The 25897-nt window shown below is 34.2% G+C and overlaps 3 protein-coding genes across 7 annotated transcripts; all 3 read right to left on the minus strand.

The window, feature by feature from the left end:
- Positions 1 to 1922: 1922 nt before the first annotated feature.
- TAF4B (TBP-associated factor 4B) lies at positions 1923 to 9107 on the minus strand. 3 transcript variants are annotated; one of them, XM_085756115.1, is made up of 16 exons: positions 8820 to 9107; positions 8572 to 8732; positions 7952 to 8475; positions 7719 to 7814; positions 6987 to 7637; positions 6738 to 6884; positions 5685 to 5803; positions 5504 to 5585; positions 5273 to 5408; positions 5093 to 5148; positions 4959 to 5015; positions 4734 to 4874; positions 4494 to 4559; positions 4154 to 4415; positions 2711 to 2881; positions 1923 to 2121 (listed from the first exon to the last, which is right to left on the minus strand). In XM_085756115.1, exons 2-15 carry the CDS (start codon positions 8714 to 8716, stop codon positions 2712 to 2714), a joined length of 2652 nt encoding a protein of 883 aa, XP_085612241.1. In that variant the 5' UTR covers positions 8717 to 8732; positions 8820 to 9107; the 3' UTR covers positions 1923 to 2121; position 2711. The 3 variants fall into 3 exon arrangements, with proteins under 3 accessions (XP_085612241.1, XP_085612239.1, XP_085612240.1); XM_085756113.1 differs by having other exon boundaries at positions 6738 to 7637; XM_085756114.1 differs by having other exon boundaries at positions 1923 to 2369; positions 6738 to 7637.
- A 5839-nt stretch (positions 9108 to 14946) lies between these two features.
- LOC146942159 (serpin-ZX-like) lies at positions 14947 to 16837 on the minus strand. Its single transcript, XM_085756119.1, has 2 exons — positions 16205 to 16837; positions 14947 to 15923 (listed from the first exon to the last, which is right to left on the minus strand). Exons 1-2 carry the CDS (start codon positions 16757 to 16759, stop codon positions 15141 to 15143), a joined length of 1338 nt encoding a protein of 445 aa, XP_085612245.1. The 5' UTR covers positions 16760 to 16837; the 3' UTR covers positions 14947 to 15140.
- A 4251-nt stretch (positions 16838 to 21088) lies between these two features.
- On the minus strand, positions 21089 to 25897 carry LOC146942160 (uncharacterized). 3 transcript variants are annotated; one of them, XM_085756117.1, is made up of 8 exons: positions 25378 to 25557; positions 25178 to 25283; positions 24389 to 24681; positions 24152 to 24250; positions 23738 to 24047; positions 22634 to 22947; positions 22405 to 22500; positions 21089 to 22302 (listed from the first exon to the last, which is right to left on the minus strand). In XM_085756117.1, exons 1-8 carry the CDS (start codon positions 25420 to 25422, stop codon positions 21319 to 21321), a joined length of 2247 nt encoding a protein of 748 aa, XP_085612243.1. In that variant the 5' UTR covers positions 25423 to 25557; the 3' UTR covers positions 21089 to 21318. The 3 variants fall into 3 exon arrangements, with proteins under 3 accessions (XP_085612243.1, XP_085612242.1, XP_085612244.1); XM_085756116.1 differs by having other exon boundaries at positions 25178 to 25897; XM_085756118.1 differs by having other exon boundaries at positions 24479 to 24681; positions 25178 to 25515.

The raw sequence follows: 25897 nt of genomic DNA on the forward strand, positions 1-25897 counted from the left end.
TTTCAAACAAATGAACGTTTCAAATGCAAACAAGCTTTTTATGTGAAAACATTTTATTTATTTCCCCCACGTTTACTTTTGCTCTAAGGTGAAAACAGATTATTTAACAAAAAAATATAAAAACTTCTTTGCGAGTGCATGTATCTCCTTAAATTACTTTCGACTATTTATTACTTGGGAGAACAGTCACTTCATTTTGGAAAATTTGAAAAAAAAAAGTATAATTAAGGAGAGACAAGGGTAAAATGGATAAAATATAGCCTTAAAACCATCAAAATGACAAGTAAAAAGGAACACAAAATTTCTTCAAAAGCGAAAAAACAAATCATCCTCAGTCATTGCCCATTTTGTTCAACCATCTACTTTTTCATAATCCAACAATTATTGACCCAAAAAAAAAAAAAAACAGTCCAAAAGAGAGAAAAAAGGTGGGTAAATAATTGATATTATTATAGAATACCATTCAACATGGGAATGGGCAGAAAAATATCCAAATCTCAAAAACGAAATATATTAAGGAACATGCGGAGTATAATTTATATCGCAATTCGTTTTAAAAGTTGGGTAGTGTTAACTTGTGCCCTTAGGGCACATGTTAAGAAACCTAAAAGAAAAAACTTTCTCTAAAATTTTGTGCATTTAAATGATTAAAAAGTTAAATATTAAATGCAATGCACAAATTCCAATAAGTTTTTTTCTATATTTGAATCATTAACTTATGCCTTGAGGGCACAAGTTAACATTTCCCTTAAAAGTTAAAACAATGAAATAGGACATTCTCGGATGATGAAGTAAAAATAAATGCTTAAATCTTACTATTGCAAATAGTATGATCTAGGTTTGTTTAGATAGATAATTTATTTAAGCACTTTTGTCGTAAACATTTAGCATATACATACTTATCTATAACTAAATATTAATCTAAGTTAAATTGGTTTAATATAATTAGAAAACTAAATTTTTTGCAACCAAAAAAAAAATAATTAGAAAAGAGCTAGAATAATATTGGTCATAGAACTTGTCAAAAAAAAATATTGGTCATAGAACAAAGATTTTGAGGCCGATCTTGCACATGTAAAAATTTTGGTCAAAAATGTAGGAAAACACTGTAACTTATAGATTCTCCGATAGTGATTATTCACAATTAAAATAATCATTTTCACAAGTTTTTACTAATTGTTAAAAAAAAATTAACTGAGAATTTGAAAAGAAAAAAAAATCTAAAAGTTGCTTTTAGTTGTCACAAAAATCATTTTAGAAATATAAAGTTAAAATACCTGTTACTAATCATTAACGATAAAGACTCTTGAGTCTTGACCATGATAACACTGTTAAGTTGTTTTTAAAATATCTTGATAATTGTCTATATTATAAAACCTAATTGGTTGAATTTATAAAAGAAAATCTTGTCTGCGTATGATCCTTAACTATTATAGATGCAAAAGTTAGTTAAACTAGCTAATTGCACTAATTAATTATTCTTATTGACATAGAAGTCTGATTGTAACCCTTAATGTAATCTTCATTCTCATTGTCAGTGCAATTTCTATAATATTTTTCTACAACTGTCTCCAATCTATGTCTTGCATAAAATATAGTAATAGAAACCTTATTTTTTTACTCATTGAGATCAAACTCAAGACAACATGCTTAAGGACTTGGCAATTATGATTGTCAAACATTGTTCTATTTATATTTAGTTTTTTTAGGCAATACTTTTTAGTTATTAACTTTTTTTTAGCAAAATAGCATAAACATTTTCTTCAGACATCCAAAACAAATGCTAATCATTTTTTTGGTTTAATATGGAATATGGAATAACTGTGTGAGTGTGACAATTTCACATTTCTATGTTTGAATGCAGGTCCTGCATTACTACAAGAAAAAGGTCGAGAAAGTGAGTCCATCATGGCAAAACACAGTAAAGTTTGAAACCGGTTCTTCATTAGTACAAGAAAAAAGTTGGAAAAGCAGGTCCTACAATAACATCAATGTTCAATTGTTACATGCTGCAGTTTTTGGAGCATAAAAAGAAAACAAATAATTTCAGGTCTTCTTTCACTGAATGAGTCGAAGCTTTTTACACGCGCCCTGATGCATATCACCATCCCGATATGTTATCTACAGAAGTTTGAGGTGAACAATTAAAGTGAATGCAAATCCAACGCACCCACCTCGACCAAACATTTGGAGATTGAAACAGTAAATGCTACTTAATTTGATACAGCAACAATCATGACTATCATTTTGACAGTGAAATTAAGATGGAGCCAGGGATGCAACAGTGTCAAGGGGTATAGCTCCCAGCTTCAAACCTCAAATTTCCTCAGTGACGAGTTTCAGTTTAATTTCACTATTTCCATGTTACCCTATAGTGAAATGCATACAAGAGAATGCAGAGGGTGGACATAAAAAAGAGCTAATTTCTTTGAAGCTAATTAGGAAATGGGACCAAATCCAAATATAATTGGAAATATCCAGGTTATATTATAAAGAAAACTTAGTCGATCTCCAACTTGTGACCAATTAATGTCATTGATCAATCATTAAGCATAAGTTAATGTCATTGATCAATCAATAAGCATAAGATAATGTCATTGATCAATCAATAAGTATAAGATAATGTCGTTGATCAATCAATAAGTATAAGATGAGAGAAAGCACAATGGTAATATAAACAGGAAAAAATGACCCAGATATTTTATTTTACCTCATTCGGTTGGAGTATCAGAATGAATCCTCTCATGCATCCGATACAAGAGTGATGATTTGGACATCTGAGGTTCCCTCTCCAAGACTGCAATTACATCCTTCACAGAGATGCTACGAGCTATGCGAGTTTGAGATCCATGAGAATGATTTTTCCCAAATTTCCTAGCCGCTGTTGGCAACAAGAACACAGGGACATAGTATCAACAAAAATGTTGCACAATGTAATCAGAACATGGGGGTACACACACATATTGTATTGTATCTGGAGACCATGGGGCTATAAAGTTTTATTAGTAAAGTATGAATTTGACAAGACTTTTTATGCATGTTTAGGTCGTGCAGAATCAGTTTTTCAAAACTCCAGACAATTTGATCACAGGGAACACACGAGGGAAAACAAACAATACTGTCTTAAACTGTTGTTAAACAAAAAAGGTTGAGAAGATATTCCACATTAGTTATTTATATTTACCACTTGAGCCAAAAAACATATTAACAAGAGCTTAGATCTTTTCCATTTATACAATTGATCATCACAACTCCAATTTTCTTCCTCAATTTTTTCTGCCTCAAGAATCTATTTTGCAATTGAAATTTACACACACAAAATAAAAACAAACCCCCTGCTGGCACATGTGTGATATGTCATGTTCTGATGAAAAATTATTCTGCATTTTTATTTATTGATTTGTTGTATTTTCTGCTTACATTTCTTAGCCGAATGCAAGTGTTTAAAAAAGCACAGTTGCTTACAAAGCTGCTTTTTGTTTGATACAGCCAATTACTTCCGACTGGATTTCTGTGCTTCTGAGATTTGTCCAATCTTTTCAGTACTGTGCTGTGATATTTATAATAGGGTTTGTCTAACATGTGCAATATTGCACATGTTAAAGCAACTAAAAGTAGTAAGTTTTTATTGAAAAAAAACAATTATTTATTAAAAAGTTATACATTATAATATTATCTTTGAATTTTATTAGTTTCTGCCAGTGTTGTTTTTTCTTTTCTGTTTTCCATTAGTGAGCCCAACTTCCTACTCCTGGCTTCTCTACTGCCCGCCTTCATCCAAAATCAACCAGCGAGCTCCAAAACAACTTATAAGTTAGTTCAATATATACTGGTTGATTTTGGACGAAGGTGGGCAGTACATTCATCCTCTCCTAGTCTCATTCAGACTTTGGTTTGCTTTACCGCTTTTATGCAAGGAAAGTGTGGATTTTGCAGAGTTTTGATTGCACTTACTAAATTTGAATATTAGGTAATAGATGTATATAATTAATGTTTATTTTTAAGTAAAAAATTATATATAAGTTGTTTTAAGATATGCATAAAAATCAATGCAGCCTGACTAACTAGTTTGAATATACAACTGAAATGATAGAAACTCCATTGAATTTGTAGACAGCTGCAAGTAGCAGGAAACAACCAAAAAGAAACGCACCTGAGTTCCCAAGCGAAGTTGGACCTTTTCTCTCCTTTTCTTGATTATCTTTTGTGCTCCTTCCTGATGATGGTGAAGATTTGCGACTGATATCTTTAGTTTGCTGAGAACCAGATGCAGTGTCCGTCCCCCCTTCACGCTTCTGCCTGGCTTGCTCAGCCATCAATTGCCACTTTGACAGCATGTCATCTCCCCCAACAGCAGCTCGGGCTGCCACATTTGCAGCATTTGTCCTCATTTTGTCATCTACTTCCCTGTTCACCTACAATGCATTACCAATAAAAACATGACTTTCCACATATATAAAGGTGAATTGCATCATCTAAATTGACAGCAGTACCTTTGTTGCTTTATTACGACCCTCATCTTTCTCCTTGTCACCATCAACTCCGGAACTACCCTCTACCTATACTCAAAAAATAGCATTACAATGTTTTAAATGATAAGCACATAGGTCCGTTTGAATCTGCGGTGCAAAAATATAAATATGCATGCCCAAGAAATGTGCAAGGACAAAAACTGTATTATGTAATCCACTATACAAAAATTAAATTCCACAAAGCGACAAAATGGAACCCACATCATTTAGTTTCCGGAGCTTTTCTGTTTCAGCCTGTTTTTTCTCCCACTCTTCCCTTGCTTTCCTATTCATTGTCATGATTTGCTGTCGAACATCTGAAGTGACAACAGTCCGATGTCTTGTTTTCTCAATATCAACCCGCTGGTAGGAAAATTATCGGAATTAAGAAAATTTACAAATTGACATAAAGGCTACTCATACAAGCAGTTAGAGAAAATAACTGACCTGTTTTGACATTCTAATTATGTTACTTATTACTCCACGCATTCTTTCCTCCACACACTGAACATTAATTTTCAGCCGTTAGATTACATGGAATCCTACTTGTAACAAATATTGAAATATGGGTTTAATCTCACCAGTGACAAGCATCTTTCCACATCATTACCCATGCCTTTCAAGCCACACTCGGTCACTGCCAACATGACAAAATACAACAGCTATAAGGTTTACATAGGCCCAAGTACATATCTAGATAAGTTTGAAGAATGGCAAAAACAAAATCAGATGGACAGAGTAATGACATAAATAGGACTAACTAATCTCAATCAATTTTCTCTGCAATGGAGCTTTCAGCAAAATCAGACTTTCCTCCTCTTCTTGGACAACTCTTCGAGATGCTTCTGAAACTCGACTGTCATCCTTGGGCCCAGAAAATAACTGTTCTTCCTCCTCCTATAAAAAGAGAACACAAAAATAGCCTGAAATTTTAAAACAGAAAAGTATGTGTTCCCAACTATGGTTTTCTTCAATATGACAAAGTATCATACCCTAAGATCAACACCACTAACAGCCGTAACATCATTAAGCTGATCAATGCTTGGTTCCAGAGATGACACCTTTTGTTTCTTACTGTAGGATAGCAAGCAGATATGCATATCAAAATCAGTAATTGACAGCAATAACTAACCCAGAAAAAAAAAAATGAACAAGCAAAATACTATGACTCACCTTGGAGGAGGAGGGGAAGAACCAAGTGCCTCAAGTGGTTTCTTCTGGCCAAGAGGAGGTTTTTTTAGTGGTGTCTTTGACATGACACCAGAAGTGCTAGTTGGGATCTGAGAACTAACCTAATAAAATTGAAAAGGAGGCAAAGAAATAGAGTATCAGCAAAGTATTAAGATATCATTAAAAACGGCGATGAACATGCCCTTGCAAACAGAACAATGGCTTGTTTTTCAAGAAAAAATTACACAAAAAAAAAGAAAGAATGAATTCATATTATGTAACAGCCAAATGCTTTAAAAAGTAGCATGAAATGGAACCTAACGCAAAATTATAGGCTTGTTACTCTCTATTAAAGAATAGGAATCAACTAACTTTCAGTTGGTTGCCAACTGTTTTGTGAGAGACTGACAGTTATAAACAGTGTTCATACAATTTTGACAGTTACAAAACAGTTAGCAACTTACTGAAATTAGTTGAGTCCTATCCTTTAATACTCTCTCCACATGAAGGGAGAGAATGCCGTTAGAAGCTACAAATCCTAGCAGCCCTATTTAGATCTGATAATATAGTACCATAAATTGACTCTTGATTATTGACAATATAAAAATTTCAGATTAGTTTCAATCAGTTCTTGGTTACTTGTTTTCTTTCAAACTATATATAAGAAGAAAAAAAATATTGATACTGAAGAATATATATATATATATATATATATATATATATATATATAGAGAGAGAGAGAGAGAGAGAGAGAGAGAACAAAAACAAGAACAAGAAATCCTCTAAATCAAAAGAACAAAAAAGAAAACAAAACAAGAAAAGGAGAACGTGAATATAGCAAAGCTTCCCAATCTCTCAAAAAGACGTCTTAATATTTCACAAAATTATAACGATAGGGGGACATTTTCTTTAAACAATTCAAGCAGATTAATACTGTTTGGGTGCATCATGCTCATGACCATGAAACAAAAAAGAACATTTGGATACTATTTGATCCCCAAAATTTTAGGCACTACTTCTCTAGACAAAAGACATGCAAATTAGTTTGTAACTTACAGAGACAGTTGGATCTGGTTGAGATGCAAAATGGGAAGCAGTATTTGGCGCAAGCAAGCTAGCAGATGTTGTATGTGCCATGCTAGTGGATGCTAAAGAACCTCTTGAAAATTCATCCTTTACAGTGCCTTGATTGATGCCACTACCCTGTTCATTTTGACCAGAATTAACAGAAGGCAACCCATGCAACTTAGATAAATGATGTCTATGTTGCTGCTCAATAGAAAGGTCATTAGGTTCCTTTTTTACATATGAAGTAGAGGAAAACAAGCCCGAATTTTGTTCTGCTGATGTTTGCCAAGAATTTGAAGTTTGGTGTGATGCTGTATTGTTTACCACAGTCGACACAGATCCACCTGGCATTCTCTTAGGATCATTGAAAGAACTCTGACGTTCTGCACCTAAGTGATTTAGACCAATGCTCTGATGTGGAATTTGCCTCATGTGTGAATCATGAGGATGAGGTTGTGGTCTGAAAGATGACGAGGAACTAGTGGTTGTCCCAGAAAAATGGCTGTAGTTACCACCACTGCCTCCATATGTCGATGGGAAATGTATATGCTGCTGTTGCTGCTTATTAAGGCCTTGCATGTGAACGGCGGATCTTTCAGTTTCTTGACTAACAGCAATAGAACTGGATGTTGGTAATTGATTTGATTGCACTACTCGAACATCATGTTCCTGAGGTTTTTTAGCACTGATATCCATAGTTGAATAGGTTGGCTCACTCTTCACTTGGATAGCTGAAGAAGCATTATGAGAATGGTCTGCAGCAGCATTCATACTTCTCTGATGCAGTTGTGCCAATGCATGGGGATCATTAAATTTTGTTCCACTGGAAGTAACAGTTGGCATCCTTACAGGGGGCTGCTGTCCAGAAGAACCTGTATTGGTTTTTGTCTGCAAGAAAAAGGACGGTTCTTAGCATAACGTTGAAATCTATCTCTAACCACCTTAAGAAAAAACATCTATTCTACCTACCTGTTGTTGCACTTTTGTTAATGCTATCCTAAGCATCTGATCCCCCACAATCCCTTTCATAAGCCGGACAAAATGTTCTTTAGGTATTTCATCTCTCTATAACGAATGACAACAAATTTGACAAAACCAAAATTTTTAGTAATATGAAAAAGCCTTGCACAACAAACTTTAGTAGTTTAGCACGGCATAGAGGGAAAAAGGACATGATAGTGAAACTGGTTTGAGAAACCCACCTTCAATTTGTTAAATAAAGTTTGAAGTTGCATTGCCCTGTCCTTGGGAAGTTGGGGAATCAATATAGGGAGCAACAAGCCAAATGGTACCTGTTTACTACGATTGACTTGGCCACTCGGTTGTTCATTGACCGAGGCCTGTTGATTACTCATCTGCTGCAGCTTTGCATACTGAGATTGTTCATTGGGATTATTTGTTTTGATTGCCTCGTTGTTAAAAATGGGATCTTTTTCAGATTTGATAACTTCATTTGTTTGAGATTGTTGATGAGAAACAGGTAAAGTCTGGCGTTGGAGAGATTCGTCTTGTGATTGGTTGTGTGATAAATTAAGATTACTTGCATCCTGTGAGGCAACATTCTGTATCGGTTCCACGACAGGTCCTTGTGGTTTTAGCTCCGTTTCGGAAGAAGGTTGCTCTTGCTGTTGTTCAATTTTAGGCTCCTGATTTTGACAGTCAGTCTGGTTGTCGTGACTCGAAGTCGGCCACGTTGGTAATGATTGACTGAATGAATTATTGCTTCCTTAAAAAAAAAAAAATGAAGCAATCATGATACCACTATGTATGAATGTGATTACGAATTTATGGAGCAAACAGAAAAATTTAAAATAATGAATACCTGCGTCAGAATCAGAAAGGTGAGAATTAGAAGCATCTCCGCCAATGTCTCGATTCAAAGCAGCTTGGAAGGCTTCGACATCTGCGCCTGAATGCATAGTTTCATCCTCATCGTCTTCGAGAAGCTTTACTATAGATGGGTCCATAACAACGCACCGTTTTCTGCAATTCAGAATTTCAAATTTATTTTTAATTCAGAATAAATATAAATCACAACAGAGGAACAGGAAAATTGAAGATCGAAAATACCCGAAGAATGAGTTGCAGAAAGGGAACCAAGAGAACGGAAATCGTGACTTTTGTGTGTGTATCTGGAATCGAAGTAGAGAGAGTTAATCAAAAACCTCTTTTCAGAGTTCAGACCTTTCTTATATATATTGTCCCCCAACTCAAAACCCCTTCTCACAAATCTGAGAGCAGCGAATCGGTGCCGTGGAAGCGGAGGTCGAGACAAAGGGAAACAGTGGAAGCTCCTTGAGGACGGTGGTTCCGTCAGGGTTTAGGATAACTTCGCGGCAGAAGTCTTCGAGGAAGATTGATTTTTTTTAATAATAATAGAATAAATAAATAAATTTGTTTAATTACAATTACAATTACAATTGTAACCCCGTTGTTTTGACATTTTTAAGAAAGAGAATTTGGGTATTTTGTCAAAACCAATAAGGTGTGATTTGCTAAAAACACACCTTCTCGCTTTTGAGTTGGCGGCTTCCAGCAATAGCAATACCCATGTATATATGGGTTTTGAACACACATACATATATAAAAAAGTCAAATATTTCGATTTCTGATGTATTGATTACACATATTTTCATGATGAATTACCATTTAAAGGTCTTAACTAATGTGCCGGGGACACTGGTTAACATTTCCCTTCTTTTCATTATACCCTTCTTTTTGCACACACTTCCTTTTTCCAATAAATTTAGGGTCTGTTTGATAGTCGGGATATGATAGAGGCAGAATATGATATAAAACTGGACAGATATATGATATGATAAGGACATGATAAACATTAATCATATCATGTGTTTGATGTACACATGATAACAAACAGGATATCATTATAATTAAAAGAAAATATTTATTTAATAATTAATTAAATATTGTAAAAATGACATGTTATTAATTATAATAGAAAATACATGCTATCGTTATTTTAAAAATGACAATATTTTAGAAATGACAGAATATCAAAATAATAAATAAGGAATGATCTTCTAATCCCATCAGGATAATTTCTAACCCAACTTATACTCAGGATATAAATTACAAAGGAAAATCAAAATAGGATAGGAAAATGGTTTATTTTATCATATCCCTTTGGTGCATCAAACATGAGATTTCAGTAGGATATGATTAATGTATCATATCATGTCTTCCTATCCTAACCATCAAACGGACCCTTAATATGTTATCTTTCTCTCGTAACAAACATTTGTTAGTTACTATCTTTTTCTCCAACAAATTCCTATTTTTATTTTGCACACTCTCTCATAACAAACAATTGTCAATTTTCTAAATATTGTGCACATCTCTTTTATTAATTTAAGTCAATTTTCAACGAGTCTTCCACTCTTTTTTCCTTTTGAACATTCATGGAGTCTTTCATTTTATTTTTCTCTCATATCTGTTCTTTTACTTTGCATTTGAATTTTTTAACAATTAATACTCATCTTATTTATAGAATTTTAACTATTCATGGAACCATTATTATAGGTAACAAAATTTTGTTTAAATTTTAAGATAATACTCCCTCCGATCACGTTTATACGTAAAACACAACTTTTTAGGTTCATTGAATAACTAATGTATTTGACCTATAAAAGTGACTTGATACATTAATTATTCCATGAACCTAAAAAATAGATTTTTGCTTATAAATATGACCGGATGGACTAAGAAACAAACTTCATTTAAAAAAAATAAACTTTAGTTTTTCAAATATATAACATTAATTAGTTTTATTGAAAAAGATGGGAGTAGTTGACAAATGGTATAATTGACAAACCATCCTCTTAAATGTGCTTTGATATGAAGTTCACACCGGTATTTGTTTTTTTAATTAGTTTTATTGAAAAAGATGGGAGTAGTTGACAAATGGTATAATTGACAAATCATCCTCTTAAATGTGCTTTGATATGAAGTTCACGCCGGTATTTGTTTTTGTCAAGTAGTCTAATGATTGGAGTTCACACATTATAAATGCGGGGAATCCGGAGTTTGAACTCCAACCCCTAAATACATTTTGTAATGTTCCTACCAATTGATCTAAGTTTATAAGGACCGCACCGGTATTTATTAATCTTCCGTGAAACACACAAACTCCCCTCCTTGTTTCATTTTCTGTAATGAGTTAATCATTTGTTTTTATTTTTGTTACAGTTAATCATTTATTTACTGTGCAGTTAATTTGTTTTTAAGTCATAATTATTTTTTATCATTACGCTCTTTTTATCAAACTTAATTAAAAAACGCTTGTGTGAACATTTAATATTATGTTTTTTAAGGAACATTTAATATTATGTTGGTGGGTACAAATTTACTATTCTCAAAACTAAGGTTTATTGGTGTATTATTCACTCTTGTTTTAAAATAAAAAATCTTTCGATTAAAGGACTAATTTGTTGTTCCTGCGAACTTAACTCAGTTGGTAAAAACAATGCATAATATATGCAAGCTCTGGGTTTCGAACCCGGACACCACCAACAAAAAAAAAGGACTCATTTGTTAAAAAAAAATAATGGTTAAAAAACTAATTTATTGCAAAATAAAATTAAAGAATTAATTTATTAAAAACAACTAATTTAAAGGATCGAGGTATTTGAACTTTAAATTATGTATATTTGATACAAATTTTTGGAGGTGAGATGAGCAAAATCTCTCCAAAGCGCGTTTTTTTCTTCCTTCTAAATTGGGGTTTTGGAAATGAGCATATAAGAGATGGACTATTAAAATTTTAGGTTTAATAGCAGTTTTGATCCCTTAAGTATTAGGAAGTTGCGATTTTGGACCCCTAACAAAATAAATTGGGGTTTTAGGAAGTCGTCTCTCTTTTCTTAGTCATTTTTTTTTTATGTATTTTTAATGTGAAACCATAGTTGTCAAAGCGGAAACGCGGCGCGGCGCGGCCACCCCAAAAATTGACGCGGCGCGGTAAGCGGGCGCGACGCGGGTGCTTTTACATGACGCGGACACTAAAACTAAATATTATATTATTAATTAAGGACTAAAAAAGTATGAAAAAAATATATTTAGTATTAATATAGATGAGAAAATTTTATTTTGCATTCACATTTAGACTTCATCTTGATCATATTAATTCCTAGATCTCTAGATCGTCTTCATCTTGATCATATTAATTCCTAGATCTCTAGATCTCTAATCAATCTTTCACTTCTTCCCTTTCTTCTTCATTTTGACTGTAAAAAAGGATGATTAACAGAGAACAGAGATGAGATTTTGTGGTTTCTGATGAGATTTTTTTGTTTACCCGCTTTTTGCCCGCGTTGACCCGCCTTTTGCCCGCATTGACCCGCTTTTTGCCCGCGTTGACCCGCTTTTGCCTAACGCGCGACTCGGTCGCGTTCTGACGCGCTAGGCTGTTTTCAGCCGCTCCGCGCCGCGTTAGACCGCTATTGACAACAGAGTGTGAAACTACTCATTGTAATCTTGGGAGTTAAAAGCCAAAAAAAAAAAACATAAAGTTGGAAATTTCAGGAAGCACAAAAATCGGGCACCAATTTCATACAATCATGTGCCGATTTCTCAGGAGTAGAGAACATATATTTTGATATATTGAGATTTCAGTGGTCGATTTTACACTTTCGGTGGCCGATTTTACCTGTGGCTATATAAGGAACACATATTTTTTGAATAAGGGTTGGAAATTGGAGAGAGAAAAGGTATATTTTGGAGCTGAAGCTTTGCAGATCTGGTGGGAGACCATCAAAACTCATAGTCACTCCTCCATTTACATGTATGGATTTTACTTTTGCATTAGTTATTTGTACTTTAGCTATGAGTAACTAATCTCTCTATGGTTAAGACTTAATATGATGTAATTTTATGGAAACCTAATATGTATGAACTCCAATGAATATCAATGAAAGTCTAGTTTAATTCATATTATCTTGTGTTTAATGGTGTTTGTATGTTTATTATTGACTACTAGCACTAGCTTCTTGAATATGCAAATTGATCTTAGAACTTGAATGACCACTAGTCCTGGCTTTTGACTCTGATCTAGGTAATAGGTTTAACCTAAGTAATTAAGCTAGAGATAGAAAATTATTAGGTTGTGACTCATAGATTAACAGACTGTTAAAATCTCCAATAGTCCGAAATTCACTTAAGAGATTAAGGGATTGTCACTTGCGGAGAGAATTCTAGGTCAAGAGATTGAGTAGAACTATCGTGTTAATCTGTCGTTAAATTAGATGAACATTGATTGAATTATGGGTGCAAATTACCGTAGAAGAACATTAGAGGATTCGAAGGTCTTAACCATATTTTTCTCATTAATTTCTAAAACCAACTTTTACCATGTTTACACAGTTTATGTTACAAATACCAACTCGACTGCCTAGAGCAACCTGAAATTTAACACATCCTTTTGATAATGAAATTGCTAAGTAGAAGTTAACAACGGTCCTCGTGGATATGATCTTTAGTATTACTTCGATAATTTTGATACACTTGCCAAAATCCTATCACTAGCTGTTATATTGTTGTGTCTTAAAAAAAAGAATTTATATTATATTTGCTATATTTTTTGTGTCATTGAAAAATATAAAAATATTTTGTTGAGTTTGTTTTATATATACTTTTAATATCAAAATTTCTAAAACAATAACGTTAATCATTAACAAACGTTGTTGCAATAAAAAGAGTAAAAAGGCGGGCATGTCCGTCCGTATGCCGGTGCGGAGAAAATTAAAAACCATTTATTTATTGGATAGAAAGAAAATCTGCTTCTGAGAGTTCTTTTTAAAAATATTTTGCCAAACAGATTTTAACTTAAAAGTACTAATTAAGTTGAAAAAAAACAACAAATACTAAACAACTTTAACTTCAATTTCAAAACATTAATTTTCAACTTTATTCTAAAAGTGACTTTTAAACCTAAAAAAAGTAGGGCCAAACGCACCTAAGTGTGTGTGTCTCTTTATTGCAGGCAAAGCTCACACTCCCTCCGATCACTATTATAAGCAAAACTCCACTTTTTAGATACATTCAATAATTAATGTATCTAGTCTATAATAAAGACTAGATACATTAGTTATCCAATGTATCTAAAAAGTGGAGATAAAGACTAGATACATTAGTTATCCAATGTATCTAAAAAGTGGAGTTTTGCTTATAATAGTGACCGGAGGGAGTACAAATTTTTCTTTTGACTTTTAACGACAATTTGCTTGCAATTGCACATTGGCAATCAAAGGTAGTGAGTATGACAAAGTGGCATCGCTATTCAAAACAACAGGGCACCCATGCATCAACAACTAATTTCTTCGTTGTTGACAAATTAACTAGAAAACACCTAAACATTGATTAATAATCCATAAAAGAAACTAATCAGTGATCAACATGCATCTAAATATACGTTTCTTTAATTTTGATTATAAAGTCATGGATCAAATTTCCATATAATAGCTTACAAAATCAGCAAACTAAAGTAGTTGATCATAAACCAAAGTGACATCAACTGTAGCAGCAAAGAGGAACCAAAGTGATCATATTTCTGCAAACAAATAACAACTGGATTAACCAAGTGGTTAAGGTTTACTGCTATGTCCTGATTTCCTGAGTACAATATGACTAGCCAATAAGTTACATGTGAAAAGCTCATACAAGGTTGGTATAGATGCTGGAAGTAAACCTAGCTCATTTGAAAAACATTGCCAAAGTGATAGCAGCAGCACAGAGTCCAATTGCATGAGAATAGGTTTATAAATTGAATTAAATGAAGTAGCATTTTCATATTTCTATTCCATTTTGAGGTTGCTACTAGTTTTTTACATAAAAGTACAGCTAAATAAATTTGTTATTAACTTAGATACATAGGAGAATAGTAGGAATTGGCAAGAAGCTAAAATATGAATAAACAACCTTGAAATTGGGATTTAGAACCTCTAAAAACTTAGTTTGGACAATACATTACCAAATTTTCCAAATTGATTTATGATTACTTGATTAGTTATATAGGTTTCATTTACTATGTCTTATGACTAAAATTAACGTTAAACTTCAAATGACCCTTTAGGTTTCATGTACCAAAAACTAGTAACAATGTCCAATTTTAATTTACCAAAGTCTAGGTTCACATCAGAAACAAGAACAAAAAGAAAATCACACAATAAGGAACCATATGATCTTAGTTCGGTTGAGGATTTAGAATTTTGATGATCATCCTCGAGTAGATTAAATACTTACTAGAATCTAAGGAATAAATTGAGTAAAGGGAAAATATTCCATACAACATCATTAGTTGAGACAAGAGATTAATAAGCAAATATTAGAAAACAGGTTCCATATTTATCTATTTTCAATCCAATCTAGTGTGAGTCGCTAAGAAAACTTGACAAGAGGATTGAGCACATGTCCAACAAAAAGGATCGTTTCGGTCAAATCTTCTCTAATTAGAAATAAGAAAGGGTGGTCAGCTACAAAGTCTAGTCGAGGACTTATACTAAAGCTCTTGATTTCAACAGTATTAGCAGTGACCGCAGCAGCTTCAGTTCCTTCTTCATTCACTTCGATGAAAGACTTGTGAAATATCTGGGAAACAAAATGGTCTTGATCTTGATCTGGAAGAGAGTCCACCATTTTAGTCAAAGAGAAAGCTAAACCCACTCCTAACTCCTTCAGGAGATCAGAAATTTCTTGTTCAAATGAAACCTTGAATCTTGGAATTCTGAAATCACCTACTTTGACTTTAGAAAGACGAAGCTTGTGGTGTAGTAACTCAGATTCAGCAGCCACCTTCTCAACCAAAGCTGACAGTCCATCTCTTCGATTTGGAAGAAAAATGTACATAGAGAATTTCCGCGTATCTTCACCTTTGTTATAAGGAAGACGGAGAACTTTAAAATCATCAAAAGCTCCAATAAACTGCTTCTCTCCATTGGTCATGAAGGGAACCTTGACTGAGCTTCCATTATGAATGTGAAAATCATAGTCTTTTGTTTCCGAAGCATCAAATTGTTGATTCCACACCCCTTTGAAGTACAGTGCACTAGCAAAGATGAGTTTTGTGAATTTGTTGACTAACCCTGGAGGAAGAATTTTCTCAATAAGGCCATTTGTCTCCTTATTGGCCCATGAATTCACATCATTCGTCACTTTATCAGCCTACAAAATCATACCAAATTTTAAAATAAAGTATGCATCATCAAATTTATAAATAACTTATGCAAATAGATAAAAATAAAAGCAATACTTGTTAGTAAAGAACGACTTAAAGGTTATTTATGCTTCAATTGTAAAACAACATGTCCTCTGAATCATATGCTTCAATTGTAAAACATGTCCTCTAAACCATGTTATGAAATAAAGTACACTAATTGATTGTGAAGGTAGGTCCATTAACCAACAGAAAATAAAGCATGGATTGCAGTGAAAATGAAAAATACCTTGTTCTTGAAATCTACGGAAGACAAAGTGGCCTTATAATCGGTAGAGACGATTTGTTTGAAGGAAGGTTGAAGAGAAAGGGATTGTTCAACCCACAGCCCATTGGCAAAAGAGACGCAAGGCCCACCGGCAGGAGAAGGATCATTGAGTACGGCTGAAAGGAGATGAGAGGCAAAGGAGTTGAGATGATCGATGGATTTTGAGCCAAGGAAGTCGAGAAGCTTTTGATGTGTGGGACCCTCAGAGCCAGCCGCGATGATGCTGAGCACGGAGTGGATTAACAATGGCGAAAACACAACATTCTTTTCTTCAAGTTCTTGTTTGGAGAGCAAATGGTTGGCCATGGTCATGGAAACCTTGATTAGGTCATGGTTCATATCTCTTCTATTAGTTAGAGAATGAGAATGTTGTTGCGGCTGGTCCCGTGGCACAGGAGAACGAGAGCGGTTGTAAGAAGGAGGTGGAGGAGAATGATGACGTTGCTTGTCTCGTGGCAGAGGAGAGATGCTGCGGCGGCTCCAGTGAGGGCGAGGGGATGGAGAATGGCGTTCCATGATTATGAGAGTGGTTACAGAATCGAGAGTCGGGTGACAGTGTATATTAAGGTGAAAGATGACCTAATATTGACTGAAGGCAACAGGATAGTTGAATGAATTTGTTGCTATATATCTATTTCAATTCCAATATATAAAAAAGTTAACTTGCTAATCAAGTCATTGCCATCAAATTATTTACTTTACTACCATATATTTCTTATAGAATTTTTCTCTACCGTATCTTTTCTACCATATTTTTTTTTTTCTCTACCGTATCTTATAGCACTGAACTTTTCTAGAAAACTGAGTAAATACAATGAATGCAGACGTTCCTATAACACATTCAATGCCTAACGATTATGAGGAATCAATTTATGGAAAACCAAATAAAAATCATGAAGGCAGATGTTTCTCTAATTAAAACAATTTTAATGGAGTAAATAGCCAAAAACCCTCCGAAAATGTGAATACTTGCAAATACCCCCTCAAATTAGAGAAAAGATGAAAACACCAAAATTGTTAAACGTTTGTCAATTTACACACATAAGTTTTTATGAAATTTTAATTTTAATTTTGATTAAAATTATAGATATAGATATTTTACACTTTAATTTTGTAATTATACTTATCGTTTTCAATGACATCAACTTTATATAGTATAGATATATTTGGTCAAAAAAAATAATATAGTATAGATATAAAATATAAAAAAGTTAAGACAAAAAAAAAAAGATATAAAAAAGAAGTTAACAGCTAATCATGTTTGTCAAAAAAAGAAACTTGCTAATCAAGTCGATGCCATCAAATTATTTATTTTTCTACCATATATATTTTCTTATATTGAATGTTTTTCTACCGTAATAAAGTTTTTTCTTCTTCCTCTGATAACAAGTATGACCCATGTCGTGTGTTTAACCCTAATAGAAAAATTTGTGATAGGAATTTGAGTGGTTATGTCCGGGTATTGGCCCTCTAATAAAAATGTCCGGAATCTTACTCTTTATGTATAGATGAAAATTCTCTTAGGTAGTATGTTGCTAGCCTTTTTCCAAGATTTTCATGTTCTTGCTTGTAAATATGTTGATAGAATTTGTTTTAAGAGAGGTAATGATACCGAGTTAAACTTTTCTACGTGTACAAATCATTTTTTGATAGAGTTGGTCTTCGTTTACCTTTTACTGAGTTCAAGTGCGTGGTGATGAGGTTGTTAGACAACCCTCCTTGTCTCCCACCTATTGAAATTTATTAGATGTTTTGAGTTTCTACGTGCGCATTGGAAAGTGTCTTGCACAGCGACATTAAGCTTTTGCTTTTACCAACTGAAGATCGACAGCTAGGTTGTTATTTCTTCAATGAGTGGTCAACAAATCGGAGTTTGTACGAACCTTTTGAATCTAAATTCCAAAAGTTGCTTGCACTACTGGTGATCCTTTACTATTTTGCAATGTTGCAAGGGAGCCGAAATTTTCCTTTAATTAGAACTCAAACCCAGTGGGTTTGAAATGTGTAAATGAGGAGCTTTTGCCTATGGTGACCCAATGTGTTGCTGAATTTTTTTAATTCTATGCATGTCATGGATTTGAGTGATATCCTCCTAGATCAAAGAAGTACTTCCGTAAGTGTCATTGAGTCGTCTCTTATTTTTCCAAACTAGAATTTAATGTTTGATATATTGTTTTTTTATCTTTTAAATAAGAAGGCACCAAAAATGAAGAGAGGTAGGTTGGCTATACTACTTGCCAAGGCGAAAAACAAAGGAAAATGTTCATGCTTCATTGAAAGATTTGAAGAACATAAATCTGATTCTCCACCTGTCCCTCAGGAAAAAGAAGAGCAAGCGGTACATTGTTATTGCCTTATTGGTACCAGCTGGCGAGATATTTTTGTTTTAGATTGTTTCTAGAAAGTTTTTACAGTTAATTAGTTTATTAATAACAAAGACTTAATCAATTAATATCAGGTAATTAACCCTGGCATGAAATGAGTTAATTGATTAATGCAAGCCAATTAATTTTTTTTAAAAACGGCAAATTTTATTAAGCAACACCCGCTCAAGACGCACAAGGTACGCAGGCCAATTAATTGATTATTATGACACAAAAGATGCAGAATATAGGCGAAATGTACAAATTGAAGGTTTTAGTTTTGGTTACTTAACCTTGTATCGAACTAGGAAAAATACAAAATTATGGGCCGTTACATTCTACTCCTCTTAAAAGAATTCCGTCCTAGAAATTCAATCGAAGATCATCGGATGAATAAACAGCGGAATTTCAATTTGAATTAGAAATGAAGTTTACGAAGTGTTAAGAACTGCATTCAATTTTGGCACAAATGGAAATACGGCTGATATTACTAATGCAAGTTCAAGCACAAAGAAAACGACTTGGAGTGTACAAGGGAACACCCCCAGTCAGAAACCAAAACAACAACAAAACATAATAAAGCAGAACATCAAAATAGTTGGAACTAGGGCTATACTCTAACTCTGGTTCATGGACTCACAACCGATATCCCTTGGATTGTGTGTGAGTGTGACAGCTTCCTCGAGGTCTTTCAGGCTGACCTCTACTGCACCAAGAGAGGGAAAAAAAGACATGATAGCCAAACTGGTTTGAGAAACAGACCTTCAATTTGTCCAATATAGTTTGAAGTTCAATGACTTTGTCTTCGGTAAGTTGGGGATATATTATAGGGAGCAACATGCCAATTGGCATCTGTTTATTACGATTGATTTGGCTACTCGGCTGTTCATTGACTGTGGCTTGTTGATTATGCATCTGCTTCAGCTATGCATACTGAGATTCACAGTTGGGATTATTTGTTTTGATTGCCTACTTCTTAAAGACATGATTCTAAACTGCCTGATCACATAAATAAAGGATGTGTATTTATATCTTCGTTTGTGGGAATGAATTAATTGTTCAATGCTATCAATATGGCTATAGGGCCGTGGTTTAAAAATTGTAAGCAGTGTAAATCCAAAACAGATAAGCATATACTAAAGTATTTTCTCACTCGGTGGGTTTGGAAACAAGAAGATATAGATGAAGGTTCTGGTTTAATTTGATTAATTCTCCAGATTTGGACTATTATGTTGACTGAAAGTTGCTATAAATTCATTGTGCTGAATGATGTCATATACTAATCAAATGTAAAAGGATATCATACGTAATTTGGTTGTTCATATCTGTGAGACACACCACAAGCAATGCCTTTATATATTAATGGCACTGGATTTCTTATTGCTTGATGTTTTAGCAGAAGTTTTGATGCGTACTTGGTTAGCATATTGGTTTTGTACTTTGTAGTGCGTTTGAAGGGTGTTGTCATTTGTAGAGCTGAATAGTTAATATAGGCGCAACAAATAAAATTTAGTTTGTTTGTTTACATCACTGAGTGCACGTACATACACGGCAACACCAAAGCAATGATTTTCTATTGACTTTTAACTATTTTTTTAAGTCAAATTTTTGTTTCATTTACACTCTTTGCTTGCAACTGTAACAATGAGGGCAGCCATATAGCAACAACTGATCTTCTTAGTTGTTGACAAGTTAACTAAAGAGCACCTAACTATTGATTAATAATCCATATATAACAGAAACTAATCACTGATCAGCATGCATCTAAATACAATACATGTTTATTTAATTTTGTTTATAAAGTCATGGATCAAGAATCTTAATGAACTAAAACAATACACCATTCTTTAGATCTCCATATAGTAGCTAACAAAATCAGCAAACCAAAGTAGATAATCATAAAACAAAGTGACATCAACAGTAGAAGCAAGAGGCACAAAAATGAGAATGTCATTGATCATATTTCTGCAAACAAATCCAATCACTAACAACCAACTGTAATTTCCTACAGGTTAAGGTTTACTGCTATGTCCTGATTTCTTGAGTGCAAGATTAGTAAGTAGCCAAGAAGTTACGCATGGAAAGTTCATACAAGGTTGGTGTAGATTGTTCCTGGAAACTAAAAGCTAAAGTTCATGCATTTGAGGTTGGTCGATTATAGCAAAAGATTTGGTGGTTCTTGAAAACTCAAAGCTAAAAGAAGTCAACTTATCTTTAGACAAGAAAATTGAGCACGATTCGTTCCTTAATGAAGAAATGAAGAATATAATTTATACTTGCATTTGACATAAAATGAATTAATAGATTCATTAAAGCCAATTAATCGATTATTATGACAGAATAGAGGCAAAATGTACAAAAGTTGATGGTTTCGGTTACTTAATCTAGTATTGAATTACTAAAAATACAAAATTAAGGTTAGTTACATTCTACCTCTCTTAAAATAATTCCATCCTCGAAATTCAATTGAAGACTGGACAAATAAACAGCTGAATTTCAATTTGAATTAGAAATGAAGTTTATGAATCGTTGAGAATTGATTTCAGTTTTGGCACCAATGGAAATATGTCTGATATTACTAACTCAAGTTCAGGCATAAAGGTAACTTGGAGTTTACAATGGAACACCCCAGTCGGAAACCAAAATAACAACAAAATAAAATAAAGCAAAACATCAAAACAGTAGGAGCTTGGGCTCTAATCTACCTCTCTGCTACGTGGACTCATAACCGACATGCCTTGAAATCTGTATGACATGTTCTTCGAGGTCTTTCAGTCTGGCCTCTACTGCACCAAGTCTGCTCTCTAGCCGTCCGAAGTCAGTCCTAATCTCCCAGAAGACATCCAATATCTGGTGCAGTGCGGCCTGTCCCATGGCCTCCGGTGCCGCTGGCTCTTGCTGGTTAGCTTGTTGCTCCGGTGGTGGAACCTGCTGCTCCCACTCACCCTCCGCCTCCCCTGCAGGATCCTTTACAGTGCCTTGATTAACACCACCACCCTGTTCATTTTGACCAGAATTAACAGAAGGCAACCCATGCAATTTAGATAAATGATGCTGCTCAGTAGAAAGGTCATGAGATGCTGCTGATGGTTGCCAAGAATTTAAAGTTTGTTGTGATGCTGTATTGTTTACCACAGTTGATACTGATCCACCTCGCATTCTCTTAGGATCATTGAATGAACTCTGCTGCTCTACACCCAAGTGATTTAGACCAATGCTCTGATGTGGAATTCTCCTTTTGTGTGAATTGTGAGGTTGAGGTTGTGGTCTGAGAGATGAGAATGAACCAGTGGTTGTCCCTAAAAAAGGGTTAAAGTTGCCGCCACTGATTTCATATGGCGATGGGAAATGTATATGTTGTTGTTGCTGATTATAAAAGCCTTGTGTGTGAACTGGGGTGTTTTCAGTTTCTTGACTAATGGTGTTAGAACTGGATGGTAGTAATTGAGTTGGTTTCACTACTCGAACATCATTTTCCGGAGATTTTTTAGTACTAATGTCCATAGTTGAATAAGTCGGCCCAGTCTTCACTTGCATAACTGAAGAAGTATTATGAGAATGGTCTGCAGCAGCATTCATACTTCTCGGATGCAGTTTTACTAATGCATGGGGATCATTAAATTGTGGTGGAATTGAAGTAACAGTTGGCATGCTTACAGGGTGCTGTTGTCCAGAAGAACCCGTATTGGATTTTATCTGCAAGAAAAACAATGGTTCTTAGCATAACGTTGAAATCTATATTCAATCGCCTTAAGAAAAAACATCTGTAAGGCTGCATAAACCACATACTCTACCTACCTGTTCTTGCACTTTTGTTAATGCTATTCTAAACATCTGCTCATCCACAATGCCTTTCAAAAGCTGTACAAACCGATCTTTGGGTATTTCATCTCTCTAGAACAGATGACAACAAAATTGACAACCAAAAACTTAGTAATATGAAAAAGTCTTGACAACAAAATTTAGTAGTTTAGAACAGAAGAGAGGGAAAAAGGACATGATAGTGAAACTGGTTTGAGAAACCCACCTTCAATTTGTTAAATAAAGTTTGAAGTTGCATTGCCCTGTCCTTGGGAAGTTGGGGAATCAAGATAGGAAGCAACAAGCCAAATGGTACCTGTTTACTACGATTGACTTGGCTACTAGGTTGTTCATTGACTGTGGCTTGTTGATTACTCATCTGCTGCAGCTTTGCATACTGAGATTCACAGTTGGGATTATTTGTTTTGATTGGCTCATGGTTAAAGACAGGATCTTGAACTGAATTTGTTTGAGTATGTTGGTGGTAAACAGTTACAGTCTGGCCTTGGAGACATTCATCTTGAATCATAGCATTATTGTCTGAATGCAATTAAGAATTTGTCAACCAAACAGAAAAATAACATGAATCAACAGTCAGTATAGCATTCCTGTATTCAGCTATTCTGATCTATAATAATAATTATAATAATAATCTATTAAAACTGACTCCAAATCTTGTTGATGACACCTCAGCTTTCTATATACCACATAGTTTCAATTGTCCTGCAAATTTTCCAAGTTGATTACATTTTCTACTATTAGCTAAACAACAACAGTCAGTGAACTTTTGCACATTGTATAAATGCTCATTCTTTTCCAATTCCTCCATTAAATCCTTGAAACTCTCATTTAATTCCTACATTTCAACCTCCTTATTCTAACTTTTCCTTATCCTCCTTTTTTTTTTGAGTGAAATAGTGTGCATTCTGCAGTTTTTTTTTTTATAAATGTAGTCTACTGTTACGTAATAGCGGTGATTGGTAAATTGATATTGAAATTTAATACAGGGATTCGTTATTTTAAGCTGGAGGACTGATATGTGGAACTTAGTTGTTGAGTGCAGTGTTGTCAATATCTTACGTTTCATGCAATCATCTTGAAAGATACAGAAACGCAATCGATACAGATTCAATAGCCATTTTCTTTTAATAGCAAATGTTGTTAATCAATTGTTAGCAATGCTAATGGGAGGGAGTTAAACACACAACCCCTTATTTCTCAAAAAGAGTGAATCTAATGAACAATGTACAAATATGATTTATGCAATGAATCAAAAAAGTCAAATGTTTCTTATAAATAGGACCGGAGTATAACGTAAATCGGTGAATACCTGCATCTGAATCAGGAAGCTGAGAATTAGAAGCATCTCCACCTATGTCTCTATTCAATGGATCTTGGAACATTCCCACATCCTTTGGTCTGAGAGATGATAATGAACCAGTGATTGTCCCCAAAAAAGGGTTAAAGTTACCACCACTGCTTCCATATGTCGATGGGAAATGTATATGCTGTTGTTGCTGCTTATTAAGGCCTCTCATGTGAACGGAGGATCTTCCAGTTTCTTGAATAACAGCATTAGAACTGGATAATGGTATCCTTACATGGTGCTTCTGTCCAGAAGAACCTGTTTTGGGATTTGTCTGCAAGAAAAAGGATGGTTTTTAGCATAATGTTGAAATCCATCTTTAACAGCCTTAAGAAAAAAAACATCTGCAAGACTAAGTAAACCATCTATTCTACATACCAGCTGTTGTTGCACTTTTTTTAATGCTATTCTAAGCATCTGATCATCCACAATGCCTTTCAAAAGCTGTACAAAATGTTCTTTGGGCATTTCATCTCTCTAGAACAAATGACAACAAAATTGACGAAACAAAAAACTCAGTATATGAAAAAGCCTTGCACAACAAACTTTAGTAGCTTAGCACAAAAGAGAGGAAAAAGGACATGATAGTGAAACTGGTTTGAGTAACCCACCCACCTTCAATTTGTTCAATAAAGTTTGAAGTTGCATGGCCCTGTCCTTGGAAAGTTGGGGAATCAAGATAGGGAGCAACAAGCTAAACGGTACCTGTTTACTACGATTGACTTGGGCACTAGGTTGTTCATTGACCGAGGCCTGTTGATTACTCATCTGCTGCAGCTTTGCATACTGAGATTCACAGTTGGGATTATTTGTTTTGATTGCCTCGTTGTTAAAGACAGGATCTTGAACTGCATTTGTTTGAGTATGTTGGTGGAAAATAGGTACAGTCTGGCCTCGGAGACATTCATCTTGAGATTGTTTGTGTGATAAAGTAACAGAAAAATAACATGAATCAGCAGTCAATATAACATCTCTGTATTCAGATATTGTGATTATATATTAAAATTGGACTCTTAAATAATGAATAATAATCAGATTCATGATAACAATAATTCTTCTTTTTAATCAGTGAATGAGAATTAGAAGAAATATGTGCTAAAAGAAAGTGCCGAAACTTAAAGATAACAAATCAGACCCACACTTCAATTAGCAAACATAAAAATGATACTTTAGAAGATAATAAAACAAGAATCTTAACAAGAAGGTTAATACTCAACAAAAGGACAAGAAATCAACCGTGCAGATAATTTTTTGAAGAAAGAATCATCTTGAAAATTGAAATGGGGATATGTGAAACTTAGTTGTTGAATACAATGTTGTCGGTATCTTACAATTCAAGCAATCATCTTGATAGATACAGATTCTACCATAATTGATACAGATATAATGGAAATTGATGAATACCTGCATCTGAATCAGTAAGCTGAGAATTAGAAGCATCTACGACGATTTCTTGATTCAATGGAACTTGGAACATTTCCACATCCTCCTCTGAATGCAGAGTTTCATCCTGCAGACAACAAAACACAGTGATGGTACAAGTTAAGCCCCAATTCAAAATCAACAGATGTTTTCTGAGAAGTATACAGTATAGAGGAGAAAACCTCATCATCGTTGAGAAGAATAACTATAGTCATAGATGGGTCCATTAAGGAAAACTCAAGAAAACTGAAGAAAATGGAAGTTAACACAAATCTGAATTGAATATTTGATTGATTGAATGAATGATTTACACATTGGCTCAGTTTATATAGAGTAGATAAAAACAGTTAGGCCTCTAACAAACTCCTAACTAACTTTGATAACAATGATAGCAAAAATCTAATAGATTTGAACTAGCTTAAGAATACTCTTATGTTTTCTCAACTTATGACTGGTGTCTATATGTCAGTGCCATCTGGGTGCAGTGCTTCATATTAGCTCCCAGAGTCCACAACCCAAAGACCTCGCCCCGAGCCACCATCATCCTCCAAATTTCTAGACTTTACTTTCCATAAAATAGCTCATTCGGTTTCTTAATTCTTTCTCCACTCATTTCCTTCACACCCCAAACTAACATTTCTCTAAAGCTTCAAGCTTTACTAATTTCTTCACGGAATGTCACATTTTTTGGGTGTTTATTTT

Source organism: Medicago sativa, chromosome 3 (genome assembly GCF_051527215.1).
Source record: "Medicago sativa cultivar Bolivia chromosome 3, Bolivia_mono, whole genome shotgun sequence".
NCBI lineage: Eukaryota > Viridiplantae > Streptophyta > Magnoliopsida > Fabales > Fabaceae > Medicago > Medicago sativa.

Bases quoted from the DNA above. Each gene is read 5' to 3' on its own strand.
- TAF4B (XM_085756113.1), bottom strand. From the start codon at position 8,716: ATGGACCCATCTATAGTAAAGCTTCTCGAAGACGATGAGGATGAAACT. The intron at 4,875-4,958 runs GTCAGTTATTTT...TTTTCCTACCAG, and splicing joins TAATTAGAATGTCAAAACAG to CGGGTTGATATTGAGAAAAC. The intron at 2,882-4,153 runs GTGCGTTTCTTT...TGTTGCCAACAG, and splicing joins AACTTCGCTTGGGAACTCAG to CGGCTAGGAAATTTGGGAAA.
- LOC146942159 (XM_085756119.1), bottom strand. From the start codon at position 16,759: ATGGAACGCCATTCTCCATCCCCTCGCCCTCACTGGAGCCGCCGCAGC. The intron at 15,924-16,204 runs GTATTTTTCATT...ATGATTTTGTAG, and splicing joins CCGTAGATTTCAAGAACAAG to GCTGATAAAGTGACGAATGA.
- LOC146942160 (XM_085756116.1), bottom strand. From the start codon at position 25,385: ATGATGAGGTTTTCTCCTCTATACTGTATACTTCTCAGAAAACATCTG. The intron at 24,251-24,388 runs GTGGGTGGGTTA...CATTTGTTCTAG, and splicing joins CTTTATTGAACAAATTGAAG to AGAGATGAAATGCCCAAAGA. The intron at 24,048-24,151 runs GTATGTAGAATA...TTTTTCTTGCAG, and splicing joins AAAAAGTGCAACAACAGCTG to ACAAATCCCAAAACAGGTTC.